A 26663-nucleotide genomic window follows, 5' to 3' on the forward strand; every position below is an offset into this window, starting at 1 on the left:
AGAGGTCAACCCCCTCTGGTCAACAGATACCACCTCAAACAGGAAGCACCCGATCCCAATGTGATGGATAGCTCACATCTAAAGTCTTGTTGTCACAACTTCCCCAAACATAGACCATACATGACTTCACTTGAGGGATGGTAAGAGGAAGTGGTCAGAGGCTCGAGCTTTGGCTTTACTTTATGGGACACTTGAAAGTAGCTGTGCAAGCTTACACAGCAAACCCGGGTTAGGAACATCTAACGAGTAGCATTTGCAACATGGAACAGTTCCAGAGTCAATCACAGATGTCACGGTTAAAAGGCACATAAATTGAAGGGTCTTGAAAAACTGATGTTATCTGAAGTATGCTGAAGCAGTAAACCCTAGCAACCCGGAACTAACAAACATTAAGATTATGTAAGCGTTTAACTCAGGTCTGCAATATGTGTAAAAACACACACACATGCTCCCACCTTTTGGCATGGTTATCTGACATCCCAGATCATAGTCCTGGTGTAAACGGGTGTAGGCTACTTCCTGCAGCTTGGCCCTCTCCAGCTCAGATAGACTCTGGATGGCAACGGGCGTCAGACGCACGCTCCGCCCCGACAGGCTGCTCCACGTGTAATCACCCTGGGGTAGACAAAAGAGTATGATAAGACTATTAGAACAGGCAACACATAAATATAATGTATGGTGGGTTTTCATGTTATGTAATAAACATTCCTCCCAGTCAATCTTCAACAGAACATTAAGGTTCCCTGGACTTGATGCATGTGAAACTAAGTAAACCCTTGGCCTCTGCATTCTTTGGGTCAACAATTTTTTTTATGATTCTCATAGATGATGAGTTTGGGAGTAGATTATATTAGATTAAATGTAGTACAACCAACAATTACAGTTGGGAAAATATATGGAACACATATGAAAAGTCTGCAAAATATGACGTGCACTGCAGGATGTTACTTTTACAAGAACATGAGCCAAACTAAATGTATAAAACTGAAGTATAGACAAACAGAGAGACAGCCCGTGCTAAGGAAAAAAAGGAGCGAGTGAGGACATGAAGTGGCCTTACACTGATGGATTTGCAATGTGCTTTCCACACACGTAAAGCAGTGTTAAGAATGCGTAGCATATGTGGAGGAAGAGATGTGATTCCTATGGGGCCAGAGTATATAGAAAGCACTTGTTTTTCAGCCGCCGACAGGTTTACTTCGCAGCTTCGCCTTAATCTGTGATCAAGGTGGAATCGAATTGAGGTGAAATGTAATGAATTGCTTTGGCTTTGATGAACACTTGAGTCATCTGGTCATGCATTCCTCTCTCTCTAGTGAGAGAAGAGGTCAGGGAGAGGGAGAGGTTAGGCGGGAGAGAGAGAGAGAGAGAGAGAGAGAGAGAGAAGACCTTGCTGCAATTTATCTAATGCCTTATCCAGACAGAGGGCTTACAAGTGTACTCTAATGTGTCTGTGTTTATCTTTATTTTGTGCTGCTGCAAGCAGAGAGAAACCATTTTACATCAGTTTATATCTTGAACAAAAATATAATTTTATCATGTCATCTCTTGAATTATGTTTATTCCTTACATCTTGTAGAAAATGGGTTTCTCTGAGATGCACTGAAGACTTTGTCACTTTGCTTTTCATGATTTGGCATCTATCACAATATTTTCTCCAAGTCATTCCTCCCGCTCTTGTTATTTGACCCCACTCAGTGCAGTGAAGCAACAGAGCTGTCATCCAGCCATGGGAAAACAAGATGTGGACACAGGCAACCTGGAGAGTGTGTGTGTGGGTGGGTGTTGTGTGAATGAGCCTGTCAACAAGTCCAGTGAAAAGCAAGTTGCATGTTGCCCCCCTTTTAATAGAGCATTTCATCTAGCACAGCTGTTTGTGTATATGCCATTCCTTATAGCTGACTGAGGAAGCCCTTTTCCCTGCCACTTGACCTCACACACAGCTTGAGGGGGTGCACACACATGCCTGTACACACACACTGCAAAAGAAAAGACAAACAGTTGGAAAAGTTAAATAAGAGGCCTCTCCTCGGTCGAGCTGGTTCTGCCCAGAAGGATTTCTGAAGGGGATGGATGAGCTTCAGTTCTTAAGTGTCGTGGAATGCTGACAGAAGAGTGAAAGGGCCAGGCTAAATCCTGGTATCACTGTTGGATTCTGGCAACAATGAGCTGAAAGCCTGCGTGACATGCTGGGACACCCATTCAAATGTACAAACTGAGACGTTCCAAAGCCAACCCACACAGTTTAACTTTTGACAAAGTAGATCCTTGTTGAATGATGTCACATAATTTGGTGTCATGTGTGATTTGAAGGGGTCAAAAAGGCACACCACATCTGCAACCACCGTGTCATCCCTCTCATATATTTTTTCACTGCACGTTCATCGTGGTTGGACTTGTCTATATGCACCACAATTCAGTCTCACGGCTTTTCTTATCACAGCTACGCAGAAGACACCCAACTAATTCTCTCCTTTCCGGAGTCTGAAACTCGAGTAGCAGCACGTATCTCGGCCTGTCTGAGTGACATTATTCATTTCTTCTTGGATGTCCACACACCATCTGAAACTCAACCTTGACAAGACTGAGCTCCTTTTCCTTCCAGGGAAGGGTTCTCCTACCCAAGACCTGACTATAACAACTGACAACTCTGTGGTAGTCCCCACCCAGACTGCTAGAAACCTGGGTGTGACACTTGAGGACCAACTAACCTTCACTGCCAACATTGCTGCAACTACCCGATCGTGTAGATACATGCTGCATAACATCAGAAGGATACGTCCCCTTCTAACACAGAAGACGGCTCAGGTTCTGGTTCAGGCTCTAGTCATCTCATCTCTAGACTACTCATGTGCCATCCGGTCCCTGCAGCTTATTCAGAACGCAGCAGCTCGACTTGTCTTCAACCTCCCCAAGTTCTCTCACACTACACTGCTCCTCTGCTCTCTTCACTGGTTACCAATTGCTGCCCGCATCCGCTTCAAGACACTAGTACTTGCATACAGGGCCGCTGTCCTGGCTCCTAAATGGTGGAATGAGCTCCCTACTGACATCAGGATGGCCGAAAGCCTATATGGCTCTTTGTAGTTTTTCTTATTTAAAGCTTATGTACTTGCACTTGCGTCAGCTAAATGACATGTAATGTAATGTGGCTAACAATGCAGATTAATGTGTTCAAACCAGAGCTGTCGCAAATGTCAATTTTGCAGTTTCACACATTGAAATCAGCAACATACTGTGATGTGAAAAGAAACTAGTTGTTGGTAGTTGCAGGCTTCTGTACCCGATGTATACATTAAATTATATAGAAAATTCTTTATTCTGTTTGGAAGCCATCTCCACACTTGACACTTCCAGGATTAGCATTATGATGGAGAGATACATACTCTCTTTTTCTGCCTAAAATTTGTCAAATTTACAGTTGAAACCAGATATTTACATACACTTCAGAAAAAACAAACTTTTATTTCTTTACTGTCATACATTAAATCAGAGTAAACTTTTGTTTTAGATCAATACATTTTAACATTTTTTGCATTTGTTAAATGTCAGAATCGAGCGAGGGAGAATCTTTATCTGAGGCCATGGTTCTCAGCAGGAAACCGATGGAGTGCCTACTCCAGGTAGGGAATGAGTCCTTGCCCCAAGTGAAGGAGTTTAAATACCTTGGGGTCGCAAGTGAGGGACAATGGAGCGGGAGATTGGTCGGAGAATCGGCGCAGCGGGGGCGGTATTACATTAAATTTATCGCACGGTTGTGACAAAAAGAGAGCTGAGCCAGAAGGCAAAGCTCTCTCCCTATGGTCATGAAGGCTGGGTCATGACCGAAAAGAACGAGATCCAGTGTACAAGCGGCCGAAATGGGTTTCCTCAGGAGAGTGGCTGGCATCTCCCTTAGAGATAGGGTAAGAAGCTCAGTCATCCATGAGGAGCTCGGAGTAGAGCCGCTGCTCCTTCGCGTCGAAAGGAGCCAGGGGAGGTGGTTCGGGCATCTGGTAAGGATGCCCCCTGAAGACGCCTAGGGAGGTGTTCCAGGCACGTCCAGCTGGGAGGAGGCCTCGGGGAAGACCCAGGACTAGGTGGAGGGATTATATCTCCAACCTGGCCTGGGAACGCCTCAGGATCCCCCAGTCGGAGCTGGTTAATGTGGCTCGGGAAAGGGAAGTTTGGGGTCCCCTGCTGGAGCTGCTCCCCCCGCGACCCGACACCGGATAAGCGGATGAAGATGGATGGATGGAGTCTAAGTACTCAGAAATCTCAGAAATCATAAAAAAAGTGTTTTTTTGGTAGAATGAATACAACTTTTCCACAGTTTGCTATGACCCCCAAATCCCCAGAATGAAATGTGTTAGCATTTAACAGCCCTGTCCAACACCAGAAAGACAAAAGAAGCCTCTGTCGAAAAGATGAATATTTTTTTCGATTCAAATACGATGCAGAGTGTGTGGAAAGTTACCAATTTGAACTTACTCACAATCTTACTCTACTTAATGGTGCAAAAAACGATGATTTGGGATTCATTTTGGCCATCAAGCATTGAGAGTCGACGGCCAAGTTTACCTCGTCAGACATCCAAGCCTGGTCTTAAGAGCAGCAGACACAAACACAGAAGCGTATTGCCATGGAGAAGTCATTTTGAATTCATGATTAAAATTATTAGGAGTAGAGATTCATGTTTTCATGACTCATCCTCCCCAGTAAGAAAACGGCTCACATCCAATAACCGTCATCTAATCGAGTGCTCATTTTCTCACTCTCGAGATAATGATAGTCAGCCACTATTATATATCATAGTAAATGCTAATTTGTTTGGCTGGATCAGTGGAGTTAAGCTGGATGATGTTTTCACCAACCAATATCCTATTTTATACTCAAACCTGTTGAGGTCCTGTTACTGGACCACAATTTGCATTCCAAAATCATCCATTCACTGCTCACATCTAACAAATGTCAAGCCACACTGCAGCGTAACACTGAATGCCTTTGGAACATACACACATTCATTATGTTGGACCTCAGTATGACGTGGACGCTTAGTGAGATGTAACACTGTTTGAATAGCCTGTATAGAGACAAATCTGCCACACAGCTACCGTCACCATCATTTAACTCCTAATGTTTGTCTCCAAAATATAGTTGGTTGCTATGCCTTTACAGAACTGCCATCATCTGTTTTCCTCTGTATTTATTAGAACTATTGAACCCCCCACATATGCTGTTTGCTGGAATGGCTGAGCAGATCTAATCAGATAATCCTAGCTTTAACAAATTGGATTTTCTGCCAGTTTGCTACACTTAATTTAATTTTATATTAGCAGAAATAAACCCCAATAAATCACGAATATGCTTTGCAAGAAAGAGAGAAAGAAAAGGATTAGACATGTGAGATAAAAGAATGCAAAGAGTGATTTAAGTGTGCAGTTCATCAAAGCTAAACAGCTTCGTGGGAAGTGCCTGGGTGTTATAAACCATTTATAGTGTTACCAGTGCATGTTATGTATACAAAATGTTCCTTAAAGCCTTAGTACAAAGCTTCTATTAAGCATGGGATTCAACACTTGTTGTCATTGTTGCTGTTGCTTTGTGCTCACAGCTGACCGATGTTTCATTGGAAAGATTGATGACTTTGCTGACATGACTGGCACTGTGCAGTTAGATGACTAAAGCCATTTGGACATGTGGTGCACTGCAGCATGTTGTTTCTGTTCGACAAAGGAACGATGGTGCAAAAAGCCATGGGCAAAGGAATATGTCAGTTTCCGTGGTAACGCATACACAGACAAGCATGAGGGCCAGGAAGTGAGAGAACTATTACTATGGTAACGCACCTGGAACACACACACAGAGGCAGAGGTTGCTGTGATGCACTGCGTGAATCATTCCCAAAATTATTCTCTTCTTTAACATTGTTAATAATATGAATCATCACCGTTATACAGCACATGTTTGGGTTTCATTGCCACTTGATGTGATTGTCCTCTCTGGATCATTATTGTTTTTAATGACTAATTGACAGGACCATGCCTTATTGTAGCCAATAATAAACAACCCAGCCACCCCTTTCCCACTCAATATTCCATATGCCAGAGACAGCAGTGGGACCATAATTGGCCTGGAGCGCCATGGCAATGCATTGGCAAAACTGTGTCCCCATCTGGTCATAGGCATGTGACTGTATGACTGTGTTTGTGACATGGGAGAGAGAGCAAGAGAAAACATTCCCTCCTCTTCCAAAGTAAAGGCTGATTTATGGCGTAGGGTCCGTATCTATGCGAACCTACGTAGGTATTTACAGTGTAGATTCAACACAGAACCATAAATCAGGTTTACACATGCATACACACTCTGCCTTCAAGTGCTGTTGGAAATATCCTTATTGCAACTATGTACAGCAGTAAATAGTGACAATGATGCTAAGCCTATTTTTGACAAAGAAATCTACTATAAAGTCTTTAATCCACTGGTTTGAGCAACAGACAGGGTAAACATCCTGCAAAACTCCAATGAGTTTTGACTCTAAAGAAAGCATGTATTACAAACGTCAAGGCTGTAGGCCATGAATTAAAGCTTTTCAATTTGTGTCATGGTGAGCCTTGTTTTATATTTTGATATACTACATGTATAACAGCTTTTTACATAAAGCATTGCTGTAGAACTGTAAGACGAAAGTGCGGGATGTTTTTACTTAAACTTAAATATCTGTTGCGGATTGAAATATCTTCACTTTTTTGCCATGGAATTTTGTGCAGACATTCATGGTTCCTAGATGATGGATCCTACGTACTTTGATGACCCCCTGACTTTTCATTTAGTGACACCAGGTGAAATATTTTCACATATCCAGTGAAATATTTGCTTATGGATTACCATAAAATGTTGTGTAGACAATTGCGGTTTCAAGAGGATGAATCCTAATGATCTCTGACTTTTCCTCTACTGCTACCATAAGGTTGACATGTGTGGTTCTGAGTGAAATGTGTCAACAACTATGGGATGGATTGCAGCTAACAAATCTGCCGGTGGAAGGAAAACACAGGTAGCCAATTAAAGGGGCTGTACTTGATAGATATACAGGGCTCTCACAGACCGCTTCCCAACTCGTCAAATATAGACGCTTTTTCACGGCCCTTAGCATCAGATACCGACGCACAAGGCACTCGCATGCACTAACATGCACACAAAGCCGGACCACCTATCAAAACAAAGAACCAGAGAATCTCAGATTACAACACACACAGAGGGAGTGTGACTTCATTCTCTGCTCAGGATGCCATTACTCCACTATATCTATACAGGAAAAAGTTGTTTACTGATATATTAATGTTCTGAATATCCAGTACAGCCCCTTTGAGACACGGACACTACTGTATCTCTGATTAATAGCTGTGTTTTCTTCAACCATATGCATTGCATACTCACACATCTGTAATGGCAAAATCATGATGGCTGGCTTTGTATAAACTACATTCAAGAATGACGTATGTAGTAATATTCCAGGAAGGTATCAGAGGCCCAGGAAGACATCACTTATAGTGACTACAGACACTAAAGGAACATTCCAAAATTCTTCACATCGTACTTTTTGGGTTTTTTTTTTTTTCCCTTTTGTGTTGCAGCTGGCTTTAAATGACCCTTGAGCAGAGTTTCTGTGCCACAACAGTGATCCAGAGGAATGCACTAGTATGTTTCAAAAAGTTTTTTTTTTTGTTGTATTTTACAGGTTGGCTTCATGCATGCATGTAATAGATTTCTTTCAAGGTCCTCAAGGTTTACATGTGCTTGTAATTAGTGATCACCCTCTGCCTGTGTGTGTGTGTGTGTGTGTGTGAGTGAACGCACGTGCGTGCGCGTGTTTGTACATGTATATGCCACATAGTAACTGTTATTAGGCTTCTCCACCTGTTTTGCATTGTCCCTTACGATGCCCGAGGGGGAAATAACCACCGAATTTTGGATCCCTGTTATCCACACACAAGTTACACAACCCAATGTGAAAGCTATTCAGCGGTATCAGGCTAATCATTGGTTGTAAAATGTGAGGTTATCAATCTCCAGTATGGGAGGTCATGCAAATGGAGTATTATGTGAAAAAAGGAAGCTGTTGTGTTGGTAAATGCAATTATCATACCACCCATATCAATGCAAAGCAAAGGGCAGCTGCTGTGATTTAGACATAAATGGTTTCGTCTATATGCAGCTATAACAGAAATTATTTAATTATCCCTAAAATGATAAGTCTGTATATCGATTAATCAATCACATGAATACAGGTACAGTATATTCTGTCAGTATGAGAAAAATAGTGGGTTTTTTTAACATTAAAATTTTTTCTAGTAGAAACCTAAAATACAAATAAAATCATGAACCTAAAAATGAGCATCATATGTCCCCTTAAAGTAAGTTGTATAGTAAAATAACTAACATTTGTTGTTCCAGCTGGGTTCAATAAGTATCTTTGCTTGCTATAATGATGTATGGTACTGTATGGGAATTAAAACGATATTATGGTTACATAAGTTGCATTTGGTCTGGCCAAGATTAGGGGTGAGTATACTGTGATAAAATACACCTGCATAAAATCAGTGGTGAAAAAAATACCCTCACTCATAAATTAGCGAAGTTACACAACTTTCAGCCAGTTTTGTCCTTCCCAGCATGCAGCGAATGCCAACCTCCAATCACATTCTAACAACATAGGGGATGTTTACTTAAAGGGGAACTATGCAGTTTTTTTTAGCTTAATTTAGCGCCTGTGAGCAGAAAAACCACCCTTGCAACTTTTGCAACTCAGCATCAGGAAGTATCGTGTGATATCAGGTCTTGCGATGTAACGAATTGCTTCACGGCACTGCACACATACGCCCATTCAGGAACCGGCTAACAAGGTAGCGATGGAGTTTTTCACACTATCGTCATGGCTGAGCCGGCAAAAAAGAAGCAGAAAGCTACGAAAAGCATTGTCGGAGGAAAAGAGAAGGAGTAAACGGCAGACTGACCAAGCGAGGAGTCAGACACAAGTAAACATAGGAGCTGCCAAATATCTATTCCGAAGCTGTAGGGGGAGCTCTATAGAGAGACCTGCAAGAAAAAGTGACAAAAACAGTGAAGAAATGGGCAAAACTGCATAGCGCCCCTTTAAGCATAATATTGTGGTGAACATTTATCTTATTTTCTAAAATGAACCAAAATGCAAAACTTGGCTAAGCATAACTGTCAAAACAACTTTTGTCTTGACTTCCACACTTAATGTTCTTGATTACACAACTTATTCCCTCAATGCACTTGATTGATTCAGTTGAAGTTTATAAGCCCTTGCACTTTTGAAAGTACTTCATCATGTTTTTATATATTTATTATTTCTTGTGGATACAACAAGCAATACATTTTAAAAAATCCATCCACCCAACATTTGTGACTTAGGTCTTGTTATTTTGATTAACAATAAATGTGTGGGGCCATCACACATTAGTGAGGAAATAAAGGATTGCAAAATTAGCACAAGCACTTATAGAGAGAGAGATAGTATTATCTTACACTGCAATTAGTTGTTTTTTTTGTCTGCCTTTGCATTTAATGAGGGCTTCCTGGCTTACTCGCAAGAATGAGCAACTTGGAGTGTGTGTGCCCCCCCCCCAATTGGCAGGCACATCTAAAGCCTCGGGAAAACTTCAAACATTTTAAAGACGGATTAATATGAACGGCCCATAGCAATAATGAGGTCCGACCTTGAAGATTGAGATCTTGCATAATGGTTACATAAGCTGCAAAAGCAAAGAAAGTCAGGTATTGTATCAACACCACAGTTGATAGTAGAAGGAGAAGTTGAGGTAATTTGGGGTTTTAGTGTGTGTGGTTGTATGTGTGTGTGGGGGATAAAGCAATGTATGGATGGCAGTCCAACCACAGATTACATCCAAAAATCAGTCGGCTGTCATTGGCAGACTGGGTTTATGTCAGAAACATTATACTCCTGTTTGCAACACTGACCTTTATGCATACTGACCTCAAGTATTAAGACTGTGGGTTTTTGTGTGTATGTGTGCTGGAGAACAAACTTGAGACATTTGAAGTCTGTGCACAGGCTCTACTAACCTTTTCCCCGATTCTGGCCAAAATAACAGCTACAATGTCTGTCTCTTAGAAATTGTCATAACCTTTCAACAGTAAATATGACATATTTGTCTGTTGTCTCTGTGTTGGATTTCTACGCCTCGATGCTACAGTTTTTTTTTGGATAGGTGTGAATTATAGAAGCGCACCGTTGTGACGAAAAGAGAGCTGAGCCAGAAGGCAAAGCTCTCAATCTACCGGTCAGTTTTTGTTCCTACCCTCACCTATGGTCATGAAGGCTGGGTCATGACCGAAAGAACAAGATCCAGGGTACAAGCGGCCGAAATGGGTTTCCTCAGGAGGGTAGCTGGCGTCTCCCTTAGAGATAGTGTGAGAAGCTCAGTTATCCGTGAGGAGCTCGGAGTAGAGCCGCTGCTCCTTTGCGTCGAAAGGAGCCAGTTGAGGTGGTTCGGGCATCTGGTAAGGATGCCCCCTGGGCGCCTCCCTAGGGAGGTGTTCCAGGCACGTCCAGCTGGGAGGAGGCCTCGGGGGAGACCCAGGAATAGGTGGAGGGATTATATCTCTAACCTGGCCTGGGAACGCCTCGGGATCCCCCAGTCGGAGCTGGTTAATGTGGCCCGGGAAAGGGAAGTTTGGGGTCCCCTGCTGGAGCTGCTACCCCCGCGACCGACCCCGGATAAGCGGATGAAGATGGATGGATGGATGAATTATGGAAAGTGAAAAATCACAGCTCAAGTGTGAATCTCCACATTAAAATGTCCATAAAATTCTGCTTCATATGAACTAGTCATTGCTCAGTGAAGAACGTCTTATATGACTATACATCATATAGACAGGTGACATAGCTCCTATAGTGATGTAGTACAAAGCTACAATGCTGAATTCTCTGTTCACATTGAGTTTAACTTGTCTATCAAGGAAAACCAGGGTGAGGTAGAGTACAGCTGTATTTACAGTAACATGCTAGTAATCTGTCCGACTTTGCCTTGCAAACCATTGATTTGCTTGAAAAGGCGTGTTGGGAAACCTTCAAATAGCTTGGGACGGTCAAGGAGCAGGACCACAAAACAATGGCTAACTTCCCTGTTTTCTCTCTACATCCTGCTTTATCTGCATTCTGCACTTTCATCCATATCTAAGGTTGTAATTTGAGAAAGGGGGGTTTCAAAATCCCCATTTTTGTCCCTCCCAGTTTTACAGTTTCAGTTTGATGTGCTCAAAAGGAATATTGTCTTCATAGTCGAGATGAGGCACGTTTTTTACAGTGTGCAGACAGCATGGTTATAATGGCTTGGTGATCTTTTGTTGCACTTGGCTGCCTCAACCCTCTGGTAGAGGTTGTTGAAGCCGTACACAGCCTGATAGGAAGTCGATACAATTAAACACTAATTAAAGAAGTGACAAGAAAGATACCACTTCTTATCCTTACATTAAATGTTTTAGATTCATTAATAAGCAATTACTATAAAATGTATAATTATTCACTTTTTTAGAAAACCTAAAACCTAATATCATTATGAGGTGCTACTTGCTAGAATGACACCCCCCCCCCACACACACACACACACACACACACACACACACACACACACACACACACACTCTTCTGCATCCTTATCTATTACCTATTGTCCTTTCTCCTCAGCCAATATGTCCTCCAGCATTTCATCACCCTTTTTTTGTTGGACAGACATACACACAAATCAAGCCCTATTTTACTGTACAGTATACAAGTCTATAAATTCTCCTCCTTTGTCTCCATTACCAGACTAGCCAGCTGATCTAATGAAGCTGGTTAATCATTACTAATCCTGTATGGAGAGTAGAGCACTTTTAGGGATTGTTGCGCGTGAGCAGATTTAAAAGTGATGTGGGGATCATGTGCGTTTTAGCATAAATACATGGAAAAATGCATTGCTTGCTCCACTTGAAGTGAGACAAAAATGATTGTGGCCTCTTGGCAGCAGTGGAGACGGTCTGAGCAATTGGTACTTGCAGTCCTTGACCTGCATGCATGTGTGTGTTTATGGGAGTAGGCATTCATCTGTGTTATGGAGTGATTTGAAACTCAAATGAGGTCACAACTCAGCAGTAGCCTAACCACTGCCAAAGAGAACTAAGCAGATGATAAATGCAGTCTTTCAACCACCAGAGGTGAGCGTAATTTTAGTCAACACAACAGACACTTCACAATCATCAATCAATGTTTAATTGAGATACTGATGTAGTTTAACAAATTAAAATTCATGTATTTGGTATTCCGCATTTAAACTGCTTACATTTTTTTTTTTCTGTGATAGTACCCGGCTCCAGCCAATCAGAACTCTTTATACAGTGATGTAATGGCCGTGGATCATGCATACATTTTTCTCTGTGTCCATCAAAGCAATATCAAATTCCTAAACTGATTGGAGGGAGAGATTCATTCTACCCCACCTTCATCCCCTTCCAGATCCCACCATCCTCAATGCAGGCAGCCTGCAGGAGTCCACTGACAAAAATACGATCCCTCAGTGGCTTCCCAACTGTGTGTATGTGCTGTGCCTAATGTCCTGACTACCACAAGCTTTTTTTTAGTTTTACGAATGTAACTGATTATTTTCGTCATCAACTAATGCTGATTTTAACTATCATAAAAGAAACCAGCAAATATTGGAGATTTATTGCTTAAAAGGAGCTTAAAGTAATCAATCGATTTTCATTGATTGTCTAATCGTTTAGTCAATAATCGTTTCTGCTCCATATACAGTTATGAAATAGAATTGTTGAATTCAGAGTGCCTCCATTAATACAGATAGACATTCAACACATCGTCATGGGTTTGTGTGTGTGCACTTTATCAGTCAAAATGGTTGCGCAAGTAGCCCCATGGGAATCTCTCTTTGCAGTCTGAGCACTCTACTATGTCAGCACCGTGAGAACGGGCTCTCACACACACACACACGCACACATGCACAGGCTTCACAGAAACCACTCCCAGAAAAATAATGTGCCACTCCATCAATCCTGGAATGTTAAAAAAAAAGAGATTGAGAGATTACAAATGGCATCTGTGCCAAAAAAAAAGCCGTACTGCATGGGGCCTCTAAATGTAAAGTGGGAATGCGACTTATGCGGTGACTTGGCTTCTCTTATTCGTCACAGACCAAAATCCAACATACATGCAGGTTTCCATCATGGTACCCCAAGTTTTCCCCCTCATACCAATAACACCCACCCACCTCCTAAACACCTTCTAAGTCACCAAGAACATTCTGACAATCAAATGTCAAAATATTTCAATAACAAGCAAAAATGTACACAGACACACGCCCATACACATTAACAGTCACACAACAACCATACCAGTGACCCAGACAACTTTGTCCCATTCTTTCCTGCTGTCCAGACAGACACATGGCCGCTATGACGCTGGAAAACTGAGGGGAAGCCCTTTTTCTTTTTAAAGTGTAACTTCAACAAAGCCAAATAACCAAAGTTAGACTGTTTCCAAAGGTCTTAGGAGATGTCCCAAAGCACATAATAAATTCAAGAATGTATGGCAATTAATTTCTAATTCCAAGCAACCAGTGTCATTAATCTGTCATTTCAGAAACAGCTGCTGTCTTCTGAACATTTTTCACAGAAAGAGCTTGAAATCTTTCTCTGCTTGTCGAATTTCACAACAAACTTGATTTTGCTGTGTGGCTGTAGACGTTTCAGTTGCTCGATAGTTTATTTGCAACCACGGACTGAGCCTCCTACTTGCCTAAGAAGATTTCCTCACTGAAAAGTAGGATGAGTTGGCATTTTTTGAGGAAGTGGGGTTACAACTGCCATTTAAGGTGAGACTTCTGACTGAACCATTTCAGAAGCACATTGCTGAACTGGTGTTTGCCTCTGTGGGCTTTCTAAGGGTGCTTCGGTTTCCAACTAAAGTCCAAAGACATGCAGGTTAAGATTAATGGGCGACTCAAAGATAAACTGCCCACAGGTTTATCTGTGTCAGTGTGTCACCCCACCGCCCCAAGACCCTCAACGATAAGCGAGTAAAGGCTAATGGAGGGATGGATTCTTAACTTGATAAATGCAGAAGTTCAACTCTTTCATCTTAACCGTTTGTTCTCATATTTTCTGCATCTATGTAGCTCCAGAAACCTTCTACAGATCAGAGTGCATTGACTTAACACCTCGGCCTTTATTTTTCATGGATGTAAGCGTGTGCAAAGATTATATGTTGATCCCATTAGGTGAATAGTTAGTTTATTTTTCAGCCCAGTGGCAAGAGCATGAGCTGACAAAAGTACAGCACATTCCCTTGGTTTTTTCTCTCTGTGCTTCTTCCACCGTATCCATTTAACACAGCGGGATTAGAGCAAGTCTCCATAAGACTCTTTATTTTCCACATGCGTGCCAGATCCCCCCCCCCCTCCCAGTTAATCCTGTGAGGTAGTTAAAGAGCGGGGATTATAACCTGCTGGTCTGCGCTCCTCAGAATCCACATGATGTTGATAATGAAGATGACAGAGTTGAGACAGAGTCGTGGTCAATTTATGAGACACATGGCAGCGTTTACGCACAACTTAAATGCAATGCGTGCGTACACACGAGCCACGCATGCAGTCGCACACATGTTCAGAAGATTGCACATGTACTTGAGAAAAAAAAGGCTAAAAACAAGGCTGCTTGCATTCAGAAGATAACAGCCACCATGAAAGATGAATCAATAGTTCTGTCTTGTGAGTTTGACAACGTGCTGCCACTGTGTCTGGTCGAAGCTGACCTTCGGGAAAGCTGTCTTCTTGTTGCTGCTTTTCAATCTGTATTTTCTCTGTATTTTCAGTGACACGTGACATGGATTTGATCAATGTTTTCTACTTTATTTTTGGTCCCAAACCATTTAAGGGCCCCTCTTTTACCCCAGGGCTCTTCCTGCAGCAGGAGGTGGAGTCTGGACTGACTTTGTAGCTTCCGATGGAGATTGAGTCTTCCATGACTGAACTGGAATGTTTGACAGGGCTGAGACACATATTTCAGCCCCTCGGGCTACTGATATCTAAACAATTACAGAGCATGTTGTTTATGCTTCATACTTGTAAATTCATATCATGGGCTCGCATCTGGCCAAAGGCTTTTGTCACATATCTTACATCTTATGCCTCTGTTTCTCCATGTCTTAATTCAATCTTCACTGAAAAGTTCATATAGTTCATAGCTTCTTGCAGCATGAAACATTTTGGTGCACTGGGACATAAAATCCAGGTGGAAATTGGCCCTTTTTTTCAAAAGAAATTCAGGGGTTTTTTTTTCAATAAAACTTGGTAAAAACAAGGAGTGTTAAATATAATTGAGCCAATATGACCATAAATTGATGATACTCCGCTGAATCATAAAGAGATGTAAATCATTCCAAAAAAAAAAAACACTGTATATGGGAGAAAACACTTCAAAAGTAATGAAATCAACATTGGCCTGGTTTCAGTCCAGGAAGTTTTAGCCAAGTGTGACTTCCTGTAGACCCACGCCACACCCAAAACTGCAAAGCGATGCTTTGTTCTCTCTGGACAGTGAATGTGACACTGTATGTGTGTATGTGTGCGCATGTGTAACACAGGTCATAGTGGGGTCAGCTGGTCTATTATTGATTTCCTGACGGAAAGAGAATGAACACAGCGCTCCAGTGCCGCTGGACCACCCAACACACCAACCAACCTTTCAACTGACTGAAGTGTGTGTGTGTGTGTGTGTGTGTGTGTGTGTGTGTGTGTGTGTGTGTGTCAGTAAAGAATGCTATTAAGTGTTAACAATAATGACAAGGTGGAAAACACTTTAAACAGAGGCTGATACGTGCTAACAGGGTGTTTAATTAACATGTTAAACTACTTATCACCTTCCCACTGGCACTACTCAGTCAGAGCAATCACAACTCAAACAGTCTGTTTCTCACTGGGCCTGTTAAGTGTAGGTGTAATAAGTGGTGAGAGTTGAGAAACTAGCTCCTCATAGCATGTACCGCAAGGTAATCAGCACTGAAACGTGATGAAAACAAAGTCGTCCAAAGTTTCTTCTCCACAGTTCTTTGCCGACACTTTGACAAACAGTGTGTGAAAGTAAATGCATGGAATTATCCCTCAAAATTAGATGGTTTGTAACAGTTAAGGGATGTATGAAAATGGTTTATCTGGGGAGGGGGGCTGAATCTTATATGGTACATCTAGGTTCTAACTACTAATTGTGATGTAGAAAATAAAGGCTTGATGCAAATACATGATTGTTGTCCTCTGTACCTGCACCTTTATGGTCCAAGGTGCACATAAAACTATTCCGTTATTTTTTTAAATCTAGAAAGACAAATATGAAATAAAGTATAGTTCTGAGGCAAGAAAAAACTAAAGACCCACCCCTGCTCTCCCAAAACAATTAGACAAACCCTTCTTTAAACTGTACTTGAAATACTGAGAAGAATCAGTCTGGACTGGGATTGCCTCCACACGGCTCTCATCAGAGTTTGATTGACATTTAGAGTCTGGGCCAGGCATACGAATACGAATACGAAAAACCTTATTGTCCACAAATTCTTCTTCGGTTTCACCACAAATACAAGAATACACGAGAGACAGGCATGGCTGCACATGGCTAGCTCACATTCGCGATGTTCATTCGTCCCAACCGGGACAGATATCCAAAACAAAGAACATAGAAACTCAGATTGCAACACACACACACAGGGTGAGTTCAACATCATTCTTAGTCTATGTTATCTTTACATAGCAAATACTTGTTTACTGCTATATTAATGTTCTAAATGTCAAGTACAGTCTGTTATTTCAAAACATGGTGAATAATTTCAATGGAATCTGGTGAAATGTTAGACATTGGGCTGAGGAACAAGTCCCTGGATGGCTCTGAATCTGAATTAAAAATTATTTCTTAACTTTGCAAGATGTTAGATCCATTATGCCGTTTTCCCTTGAGCACTGACTTGAACTAAATAAAAATAAAAAATCTGGCACAGGAGAGTTATATTGACACAAACCATCTTAGTATTTCCAGGAATAACACATCAGATGTACCGGCCTTGTTAAAATATATTCAGAATAATATAAATCCATTAGTAAAACTAAAAAAATCTTCCTTTGAACAATACTAGTAGATGCCAACTATAAGTCAACACAGTAAACTATTCACAAAGGACACAAATGATTCTGTTGAAACATTCCCATCTGTTTTGAGAAATAAACTAATACTGCCTCATATGACCACTGCAGCCACTTAAATAAAACTAGAAACACCTGTCTGAAATGTTGACATGGGAAAGGACACACACAAAAGGAGATGCTTCTTCATGTAACACATGCTGCTGACTTCCCTCAAGCCAGCATAACTTTGTCCTCCAAACTAAGTCCATCCTAATACCACCATACCATCTTCAGGGAGAGACAATGGCTGTCTTTCATAGCTTACAGTTCACTTTAATATTCAAGGAAGAATTCGTGACCTGCAAAAGCTTTTCTGCAAACAAAACGTGCAAACATTCGCTTAATCAATTATCATAACACAATAACTCTTATGTAACGAGGTGATGGCACACGGCTGCATAAACGAGTGAAGATGCAGCCTTGCAGAAGTGAAACGCTGCAACCACAAACACTGCGTGATGGATGGAGTTATTCATCCACTCATCCATCATTCTGCGCGTGCAGGTCCTCACGTTTCCTGTTTATACGCTCTCATCAGTTTTCGATAAGTCTACCAGCCAGATGGTGATAAAGCACCCTGAAGCTTTTTCATTCATTCGTCTTTTATGGCTTTTGCCTCTTTATTTATTTTAATTTGTAGTCATATGCTTTTGGTTCAAAAAGCAAAATACAATGCCACCCTCATCTTTTTTAACAAGTGATGTAAATGATAAAAAAAAAACAGAACGGAAAGGAGAGAGAGTGGAGAAATATTAATAGACTGTAATAGACTGAAAGGTAAATAGTGAGTGTGCTGCGATGAAATGGGTGTGTGTGTTTGCGCATGCACTGCCACAACAGCCTTGTTGATCCTCGCATTCCAGTGGCAGCCTTAGGAGCAGCTAATCCAGTCTTAGTCAAAGGCCCCTTGAACCTGGGTCCCACTTCTAGAGTTAAATGCATGGGCACACACATTAAATGGGTTTGTCCTGTGTGCAAATATGTGCATACTGGGCACATGAATGCACACACCCGCTGCAGGTATGCAAATGTGTGTGTCGCAAAGAATCTGTTATTCCTGGCATCATCTGTGTTATTCCTGGTTTAACTTGAAAAATTTCCTTCATTCAGGCTCTTTGAGATGTTACCAGACTGGAATTTTGACTTCCACCTTGTGTGTCAGCTCTTATCTGTCTGGGTTTGATAATATCTGTCCATATGTCTCCATTGGTCTGTCTGTATGCTTTGCAAGCTAAATCACTAATGCTCAATGGAGCGAGCGTTTTCTGGGCAGGTCACGTACGCAGCGACTAGCAGCTAATCTCTGACAGGCAGTGATGGCCATCATGACTGACTGAGAATCAAAGTTACATATGCTAATTTCCCCCTTGAGGCGTCATACAGTGCAACCAGAAGTAGGAAGTGGAGCCGCGTTGTAAACAAAATATGCTGGTTTTATTTAGACAAAAGTTTGACAACATTTTAACTTCTTTCCAAAGGGAAAAGTGATTACGGCTTTATATATGTTTGGTTCATAATGATTACAATGTAACTTGCCTATTTTTAACCCATTACATCCATGTCCATTCCAAAGAAATATAATTATCAGGGGGATTTAAGAACTTCATATTCGCCATTTCCTTGCTGGAACATTTCACTCTTCATGAAAACCAAGCTAGGAAAACAAAGCTTGGCATTTTGGTCACATTCATTGTTATGTTGATCATGTCCAATATATTAGGCAAAAAGCTCTTCTGTGCTGTTGCAGCGGTGGGGGTTCTTCTTCAGCAAAAACCGTCCACCAAGGAAAAGAGTAGTGACATACATTATCATTGGGAAAAGGTGTATGGATGTTTCCGATGTTGTTTGCACTTCTTTCCGAAGCTTTGGCCATTGGTTTTATTTCTGTAATTGTGCAGAAACCGGAAAAAAGAAAATGTAATTTCAGCAAATTAGCTGTAGAGAGCTGAAGTAAAACCGCAACTTCCAGTTTATTACCAAAAGTAAGAAAAGCTCATTCTCCTTTCAAAATAATGCAAATTACTAAGAATCCATCCCTGGAACCTAAGTGACTGTTCGTTATTTATTTAAGGGGCCACCGGAGGAGTTTTGGGACCTTTAGCCAAAAAAGACATGACCCTCCCCTCACCATTTCTGTGACCTTCCAAAACGATTTGGAAAAAAGGCATGACCCTCCCCCAGCAATTTATCGATACCTTCTGTACTGGTTTGCACTTGGCACATATACAGATTCCCATTGTTTTTTAACAGCCATGACATATGTGACTAAACCTCTGCATTCTGATCTGACGCATCACACTCCTCTGTTATGGTGTGGTGGCCATTTCAGTAGATTTACTCACTAACATTGTTGTGGAAACAAAATAAGCATAGAAACTAAATGCACACTTCCTGCATTACTTCAAATACTAAGTTACTCCTCTAGTAAACTAGTATTCACATGAAATAAAACAATAAAATAGTGAGACCATTCAGCAAGGCACTCTGGGTAACATTCAACACACAAACCGGTTGCTATGGACTCGTCACTAGGCTTCATCCACTTCGCCGTTTAAACAAAGTGGAATAAACGTATTAAAAGTCCAAATCTACACAAAACCCGCAATTAATTAGTAAGCTGACATCAAATGTGGCATTTAGGAAACCTTTATTGCAACCTTGGCACGGTAAGATGTCCAGACTAGCAACAGTCATTTTCGTTTTTTACGTCCTGCTGCTCCCATCGTCAGCCAGGAAATACTTTTTTTTTTTTACTGAAGCATGAAATCAGATGTATTACCTACCACCATTTAGTTGTGTTATTTAAGATATTTATAAAATATCTGATCATGTCAGACTTAATTATTCCACTCATTTTTTAAATAATGCAATTATCCGTTTCAGCCACCAGGGGGCAGCTCCCCCTGCCCCATATGTCTATGCCCTGCCCCACAGCAAACTCATGGGTCAGACCCATCTGGTAGCGAAGGAGGGCAGAGACTGAGAGAGCTACATGGAGCTACATGGAACAATATGCACCAAACAAGCCACTTTGAAATTTTGCTGTTTCATGAATACAAAAGTTGGATGACCCTCCCCTCAGCAAAGAATAAAAAGACACGACCCTCCCCTATTTTCCTCCGGTGGTCCATTAGATAAATACCGAACGGTTCCTAAGCTTGTTCTACAGTATGTTGTGCAGTTAATCCTATTGGTCATTTGACAGGGATGGTGCTGTAACAATGCAATATCCAATTTATTTAATGTCTCATGAATTCTTTGTTATTTGATAGAAATACATCCACTGTGGGGACACTTGCGGACACACTTGACATACTTTGCCCTGTCCCCTTTGAACTGAAGCAGTAAACCACATGACCTGATGCTTTTTTGACTCGTTGACCCTCTGTGAAACCTTCCTGGAAATTCCTAACCCCTAGTATATGGTATGGCTAAATGTATTTTGCTGCAGTCCCAAGTCTGCAAGCATTACTAGTCCTCATAAGACTGCTATGAGATGCAAATACGCTGATACAAAAATGTGTGGGCTGTGAGATGTATTAGCTGTGTTGCTAAGGTCAACCGGAGAGCAACAGCTGTCTGAGGTGTTGGAAATAAGAGCAGAGATTTTCTCCACTGGACAGCACAATCTGTTATTATTTAGCATCTAATTCTGCTTTGTGTGCATGTCTCATATGCATCCATGTATGGCTGTGCAAACATCAGGGTGTGTGAAGTAGTGGATTACAAAACTCTTCATACCCAGGATGGGAGACTTGATTAGTTCTGTTTTGATCCATTACGCCGGTTTGCAGCGAATCAGGAAGAACACTCTGTTATAATTCTTTTAAAGTTCCCAAACTATGATGTAATACTGCTGCACTTCACACAGCAACATGGTGATTGACATCATGCCCTCAAAGGCTTTTACACAAACAGCCCGAAAACGTGGTTGGCCTTTTCTTGAACCTACTGACCAACTCCCTTAACTTTCCCCCGAAGAAAGAAACATCACTGGATGAAGTAATGAAGAAACGAGGGCAAGAGCTTCAGCTCTAAATCAAACTCCTTAAAACATCACATATTTTGCTCAGGCCGAGAGAGCGACTCCTGCCTCTGGTAGCACATCTCCCTCGGCAAACAGTAGATCAGATCTTGCCAGAACTTTCTCTTCTGCCTTTCCTCTGCTCTGTTTTCCCCTCAGCCTTCGACCATCTCCATAAAAAGACAAGTCTTGGGGAGGACGGACTTCTCTTTTGCTGTTGATAATAAAACAAGTGCCTTCCACCGACGGGGTCTAGAAAGCAAAACGAATGATGGACGGCGTTGTCCTGACGAGCCAGAAGTGACAGCTGTGGAACGTGGAGAGGCAGTTTTAGACTTTCCCTTTTTCTGCCATGCTGGAGCTGGGCTATACATGCCAGGTTAATGAATGTGTGTCATAAAACATGGCATGCGAGGGTAACAAGCCCTACATGCATTATGAAATGTATTCAGTATCTGTGTGCATTCCCAGAAAGTACACTCCTGCGAACACAATGTCTACACTCCTGCTAAGTTCTCCCTCTGAGTCAGAGTGTGCTTAGCAAAACTTGTGATCAATGTAAATAAACTCGCTGTGCTGATGACTAAGAAGCCGCATTGGATGGGTGATGCCATCTGCCCACACATGCACGAGCAAAGCTGTTCATTACAGACACGAGAGCATCCAAGGATGGGCATTCATGACTTTTCACTTTTGGATAACACTTAAACAATAATGATTTATTCATGAATCCATTCCGTAAAAAACTTCTTTCTATTTGGCATAAGACTTAACCTGTGTCTGCCAGAGCTGTTTGTACTGGGAGTGGCAGAGGAGTACAACAAACACACATACTGCATTAGAACCAGGTCATACATCAGCAGGTAAGGAGAGCGAATAAAACATGTTTGCTCTCAGCATTATTGAGTCAGAGAGGAAAAGCAGGGTGAGAGGATTTGAAGTTTCTGAAAACAATGGAAGTCCATTGTCAAGAGAAGCGGCAAAAAGAAGAACAATTGAAAACAGGCGAGGAGGGGTGGGGGGGGGGGTGTTTGTCTAAACAGGTAGCTGCACTCAGGCTGACAAGGGTCCCTTGATGGCTAGAGGAAGACCAAAAGAGTATTCTCTGTTTGGTCAGTGATGAGAGACAGAATCCAACGGACAAAGAGAGACAGAGGAACAGATGATAGTGGAGGAGGGTAATTAATCATTTCATCAATGCTTCCTTTGTGTTGTTCTCGGTTTGCCTTCTAACTCCTCTGCAACAACCACAGCAGGGGCACATCTCTAAATCCAGTCTGAGCTAATTGAAAAATCAATCGCAAATCTTTTAACACTCAGATCCCCTTGAACTGTTTCACCTGTAAATGCACAGTCTGCAAAAGGATGCAACAAAGCCTACTTGTACAAGTTGTAACAGCTTGCCAACACTTGAAAGCACAAAACACGTGAAAAAGGTTTTGGGACAAAGACAATCATTATTTGACTATTGGCAAAAGCCTCAGCGCTGGCTGGCTCCACTCCAGGAGTGTTGTGTTCCAAAACTTCCCTGTTCGTTCATTTCTGTTATCATTATGTGACTTTCAGACAGCATTTTACTTTACGCTGCACATGACTCACGACTCAACTTCAGTCAAGACCCCTAATCAGTCAGAGAAAACCATTGTTGCAATTCTAAAATGTGTCCGTTTGGATAAACTGACAGTCCCCTGTGACAGTACATGACTTAGATTTGTTGCCTGACCTAACGTGATGAATCATAATATGTTTAGTAGCAAAATAATGAGTTAATAGCTCATCTGCTGAAGCTAAATCTGTCTACTGGGCTGAACAAACCGTTTAGTTGATCAAATGATACAGACAAGATTGATTAATTTGTTCAATCGATTCAATTTCATGTTGGTGTGTGCCCAGACAAACTTGCTAGGAATTTGCTCCTCTTTTCATCACCTTAGCATGTGAGGGTTTTGCTTACATTGGCTAAAGAAGTTACCCGTGTATCATTCTTATAATCCTCGTAATATTGGAAAACATAACTCCTTCCAAGATGAGAGCTGAGTGATCCATCCAGAGTGTTATGTTATCCCTGCTGGTATTCCATTAGTACAACTTTGACGCCATAAGCAAAATGCATAACACGTCACTACTCTCGCACTTTCTTTCTGGCTCTGTCTCGCCGTCTTCTCCATCGCTGTGTGTCTCCAGTCTGCTAACCTAGAATCTGAAATATTTTTCTGCCCTGGCAGGAATGACGAAAGCCTGCATTTGTTTAATCATCGGCGGAGAAAGAGCGGCTTCAAGGGGCCTAATCCTCCATTAACACAAATGCAGTTTTCTTTGGAACTGCTTTTTTGTTGTATTTTAACTGCATTCTTCTACCAAATTCAACTAAGTGTTAAGAATCAATGAGACAGCAATAAGTAGCCTGGCTGAAGGTCCACTAGCATGTGTGACGTGATGTCAGGACATAACTATTATGCTTTTACTTGCTGTTTTTTTGTTATAAGGTTTCCTGAGGAAATATTTCATATATTTCAATCACTAGATGCTGCCCAAATGAATTTCTTACCTTATATAGCATCCAAAAATGAAATTACCATCCATGACTTCTGTTAATACGCATTTTCCAATGCAAACTATATTGGCTTTTACAGTTATGGCTAAGACGAAGTGCACACTCCAGACTTTCTTTGCTAGATAACAAGTACTGTAATTTGTACTGCTTGCTCGTGAAATGTAGAGCATCGACAGAAACTGTTCAGACGTGTTCATATGCCTTCAGCAGCCCACATACTCCTAGTGTGTCCTCACATAACAATCTGCTCAATCAAAGAGCTGGGACACTGTCTATAATAGGTTCCTAATTCAATATTTTTGATCCAGACAAGCACTTTGAGCAGTCTGATTCCCTGCCATAATCCCCAGAATGCACATTAGCCATACCAATGACTTAGATAATTGATAAAGAGCTGACAAGATTGATTAATTCATTTAAAAGAAAATGCAGCGATTTACAATAGATGGTTGATTTGTTGTTTAAGTCATTTTTTTTTCAAGCAATAATACAAATAATTCCCTGGTTTTAGCACCTATAAAGTTGCTGTTTGAAAGAGCACGCTATTGTGATGTTACTTGGCCCTTGGGACATTTTTAGGGCTGAAACTAATGATTATTGTCATGTTGATCTACTAATCATTTTCTCCATTCATTGTTCGGTCTAAGACATGTTGAAAGATGCTATATTCATATAGGTATTCTACATAGTGTGTCTTTTCACTTTGTGTTTAAAATGTGTCAGTTTTGCTCTTTAGTCCAATCAGATCGCCCATTTTGAAGACCACTGATTTTCCATTATGTATTTATTGGGTTCACAAAAGGAGACAAGTAACAGCCCAGATACATCAAAGTTTAGTGTCTCTAGAAAGATGACATGCCCTGTAGTGGAGAAGTGCATCAAGAACAATTTGGTGAGTGCACTGATCATCAGCCTGTGTTGGATGAATTTTAGACACCGTTACTGTGGGCCATGTGGCAACGACTTTCACACCACACTAGCCACACTAAAAAACACAAATCTAGACCACAGCGTGCCACCAGCCGAGCCAAAGAAAATGGAATTGTTTTCCAATCAATGCTTGTAGCTTTATGAGTGCTTCCAGCCACAGAAACATTGCTTATAAAGAGGAGACAGACCACTAGAGCAGTCAGCAGAGGATTCCTCACCACCAGAGAGGAGGAAGAGAAAGGGTGAGGGGGGGGTGGAAACAGAAGGAGGGGTCCGAGTAGAGAGGGCTGATGATAAAACACTAGCATGTTTAAATCGGTGTCCACGACACGAACCAACTCAATTCCCACATTCGTATAAACCTGTTCTGCAATCTGCCAAATATGAGCTCCAAATTGCTGAGTTTCATTTTGAAGGTGCAGTTCTCATCAGAGCCCTCGTTGGTCTGTCCCCAAGGCCTCGACCCATATCTGTGTGTTTTGCCCTCATGTGGCCACCGAGCTTTGAGGTGTAGAGTGTCAAACACAACACCTGTGGCTATAGCAGCAGTCTGCTGCAGGCTTCTGTGTCTTTACTGAGCTGCTTTCAGAGCAAAAGTCTCCTCTTTAAAACCAGGAAACATGTGTGGTCTTGTGTGCCTGTATATGTTCAAACTCTAACCACCACATGTCACTTAAAACGTTCCATCACAGGAAGTTTTTGCATGTTGAGGCCCCCCCCCCCCTTTTCTCTGTTTCATAGTTTCTGTTTTCCGTCACTGACATTCTACAGCGAAATACGTTTTTTGTCAGATTTATATATTGCATATCTTAAAATGCATGCAAGTTTGTTTACTAAAATACACAAAACTAATTCTGCACTTTTCATGCACAATATCAGTATGCACAATATCAGTAAGACAGAGAGATGGTTTAAATTCGATATGCAAAATTGTCCTAAAGTCATGCAGGAAATAAACATATGTTTCCCTCTGTTCCTCACACACGCACGCACACACTAGACGTGCACACGCGTACGCGACAACAGAAGATGCAAGCCTTCAAGCCGCGTTCATTATAATGAATTTATGGCCAATAAACCGAGTACTTACAAGATAGGAATTTTGCCTTTCGAAGAACACGGAGTCTCCCATGGTCCCGAAAAAAGTATCCACATATAGTAAACACCCAAAAATGTAGATGCAACAAATTATATCCCCTTAGCAAATAAGTCCAAAAGAAAGTGTGTGTGCGTCGGAGCGGAGCGTAGAAAAGGGTCTCCGCGAATCACTTGTCTTCTCCCTCTTCTGCATTCAAAACAAACAATGTCCTTGGACTTCTTGTTCACTGCAAGTCACCGCAGCTTTTAAGAGTTGATGTCATGTCTTTACACCAGTCAGACGCGCGTGTCAGAAAACCATCTGTGCCAGGAAGGACACCATAGCGCGTAATGCGTAACGGATCCATACCGCGCGCTCCGTTGACTCTGGTGAAGGCAGATGCTGAAGCAAGCGAGTAGAGGCAGAGAGAGCGCTGTCAGTGTGAGTTGGGGCTTCCGGTAAAGATTTTCAAAATATAATCGGCTTTGGCCAGGGTTGTATTTTCAACAAAAATACCAGAATGGAAAGGATGGCAACTGCGTGTAGCATATTACTGAAAAAAATATCTCGAGTCAGACGTGTATAGAAATTATGTTCAATATAATAAAAAAAAATTCTAGAACATAATTAAAATAAGAGTGACGGTGCTTGTTTTAGAAAAGGTGTTTTAATAATTGGAATTATTTAGAGATTTGAGTCACATAAGGTCACTTTTGACCATGATACAAATGTGGCCAACATTAGCCATGACATATCTAATACTCCTTTCAATCCAAAACACCTGTTTGTTCACCTCAGTCCTACTTGTATGCATATAATAGCATGCAT

General features: G+C 41.5%; 1 protein-coding gene across 1 annotated transcript in view; it reads right to left on the reverse strand.

Annotated features, from left to right (window-relative positions):
• Positions 1 to 26245, reverse strand: part of LOC144512778 (rho GTPase-activating protein 6-like) — a 41388-nt gene extending 15143 nt beyond the window's left edge. Inside the window, exons 1-2 of the mRNA XM_078243701.1 lie at positions 25848 to 26245; positions 456 to 615 (exon numbers count right to left, since the gene is read on the reverse strand). Of these exons, the coding sequence (XP_078099827.1) occupies positions 456 to 615; positions 25848 to 25889 (202 nt within the window). The 5' untranslated portion in view covers positions 25890 to 26245. The remainder of the gene's footprint in view (positions 1 to 455; positions 616 to 25847) is intronic.
• Between the last annotated feature and the right edge of the window lie 418 nt (positions 26246 to 26663).

The sequence above is a fragment of the Sander vitreus genome, chromosome 24, assembly GCF_031162955.1.
Source record: "Sander vitreus isolate 19-12246 chromosome 24, sanVit1, whole genome shotgun sequence".
NCBI classification, from domain to species: domain Eukaryota; kingdom Metazoa; phylum Chordata; class Actinopteri; order Perciformes; family Percidae; genus Sander; species Sander vitreus.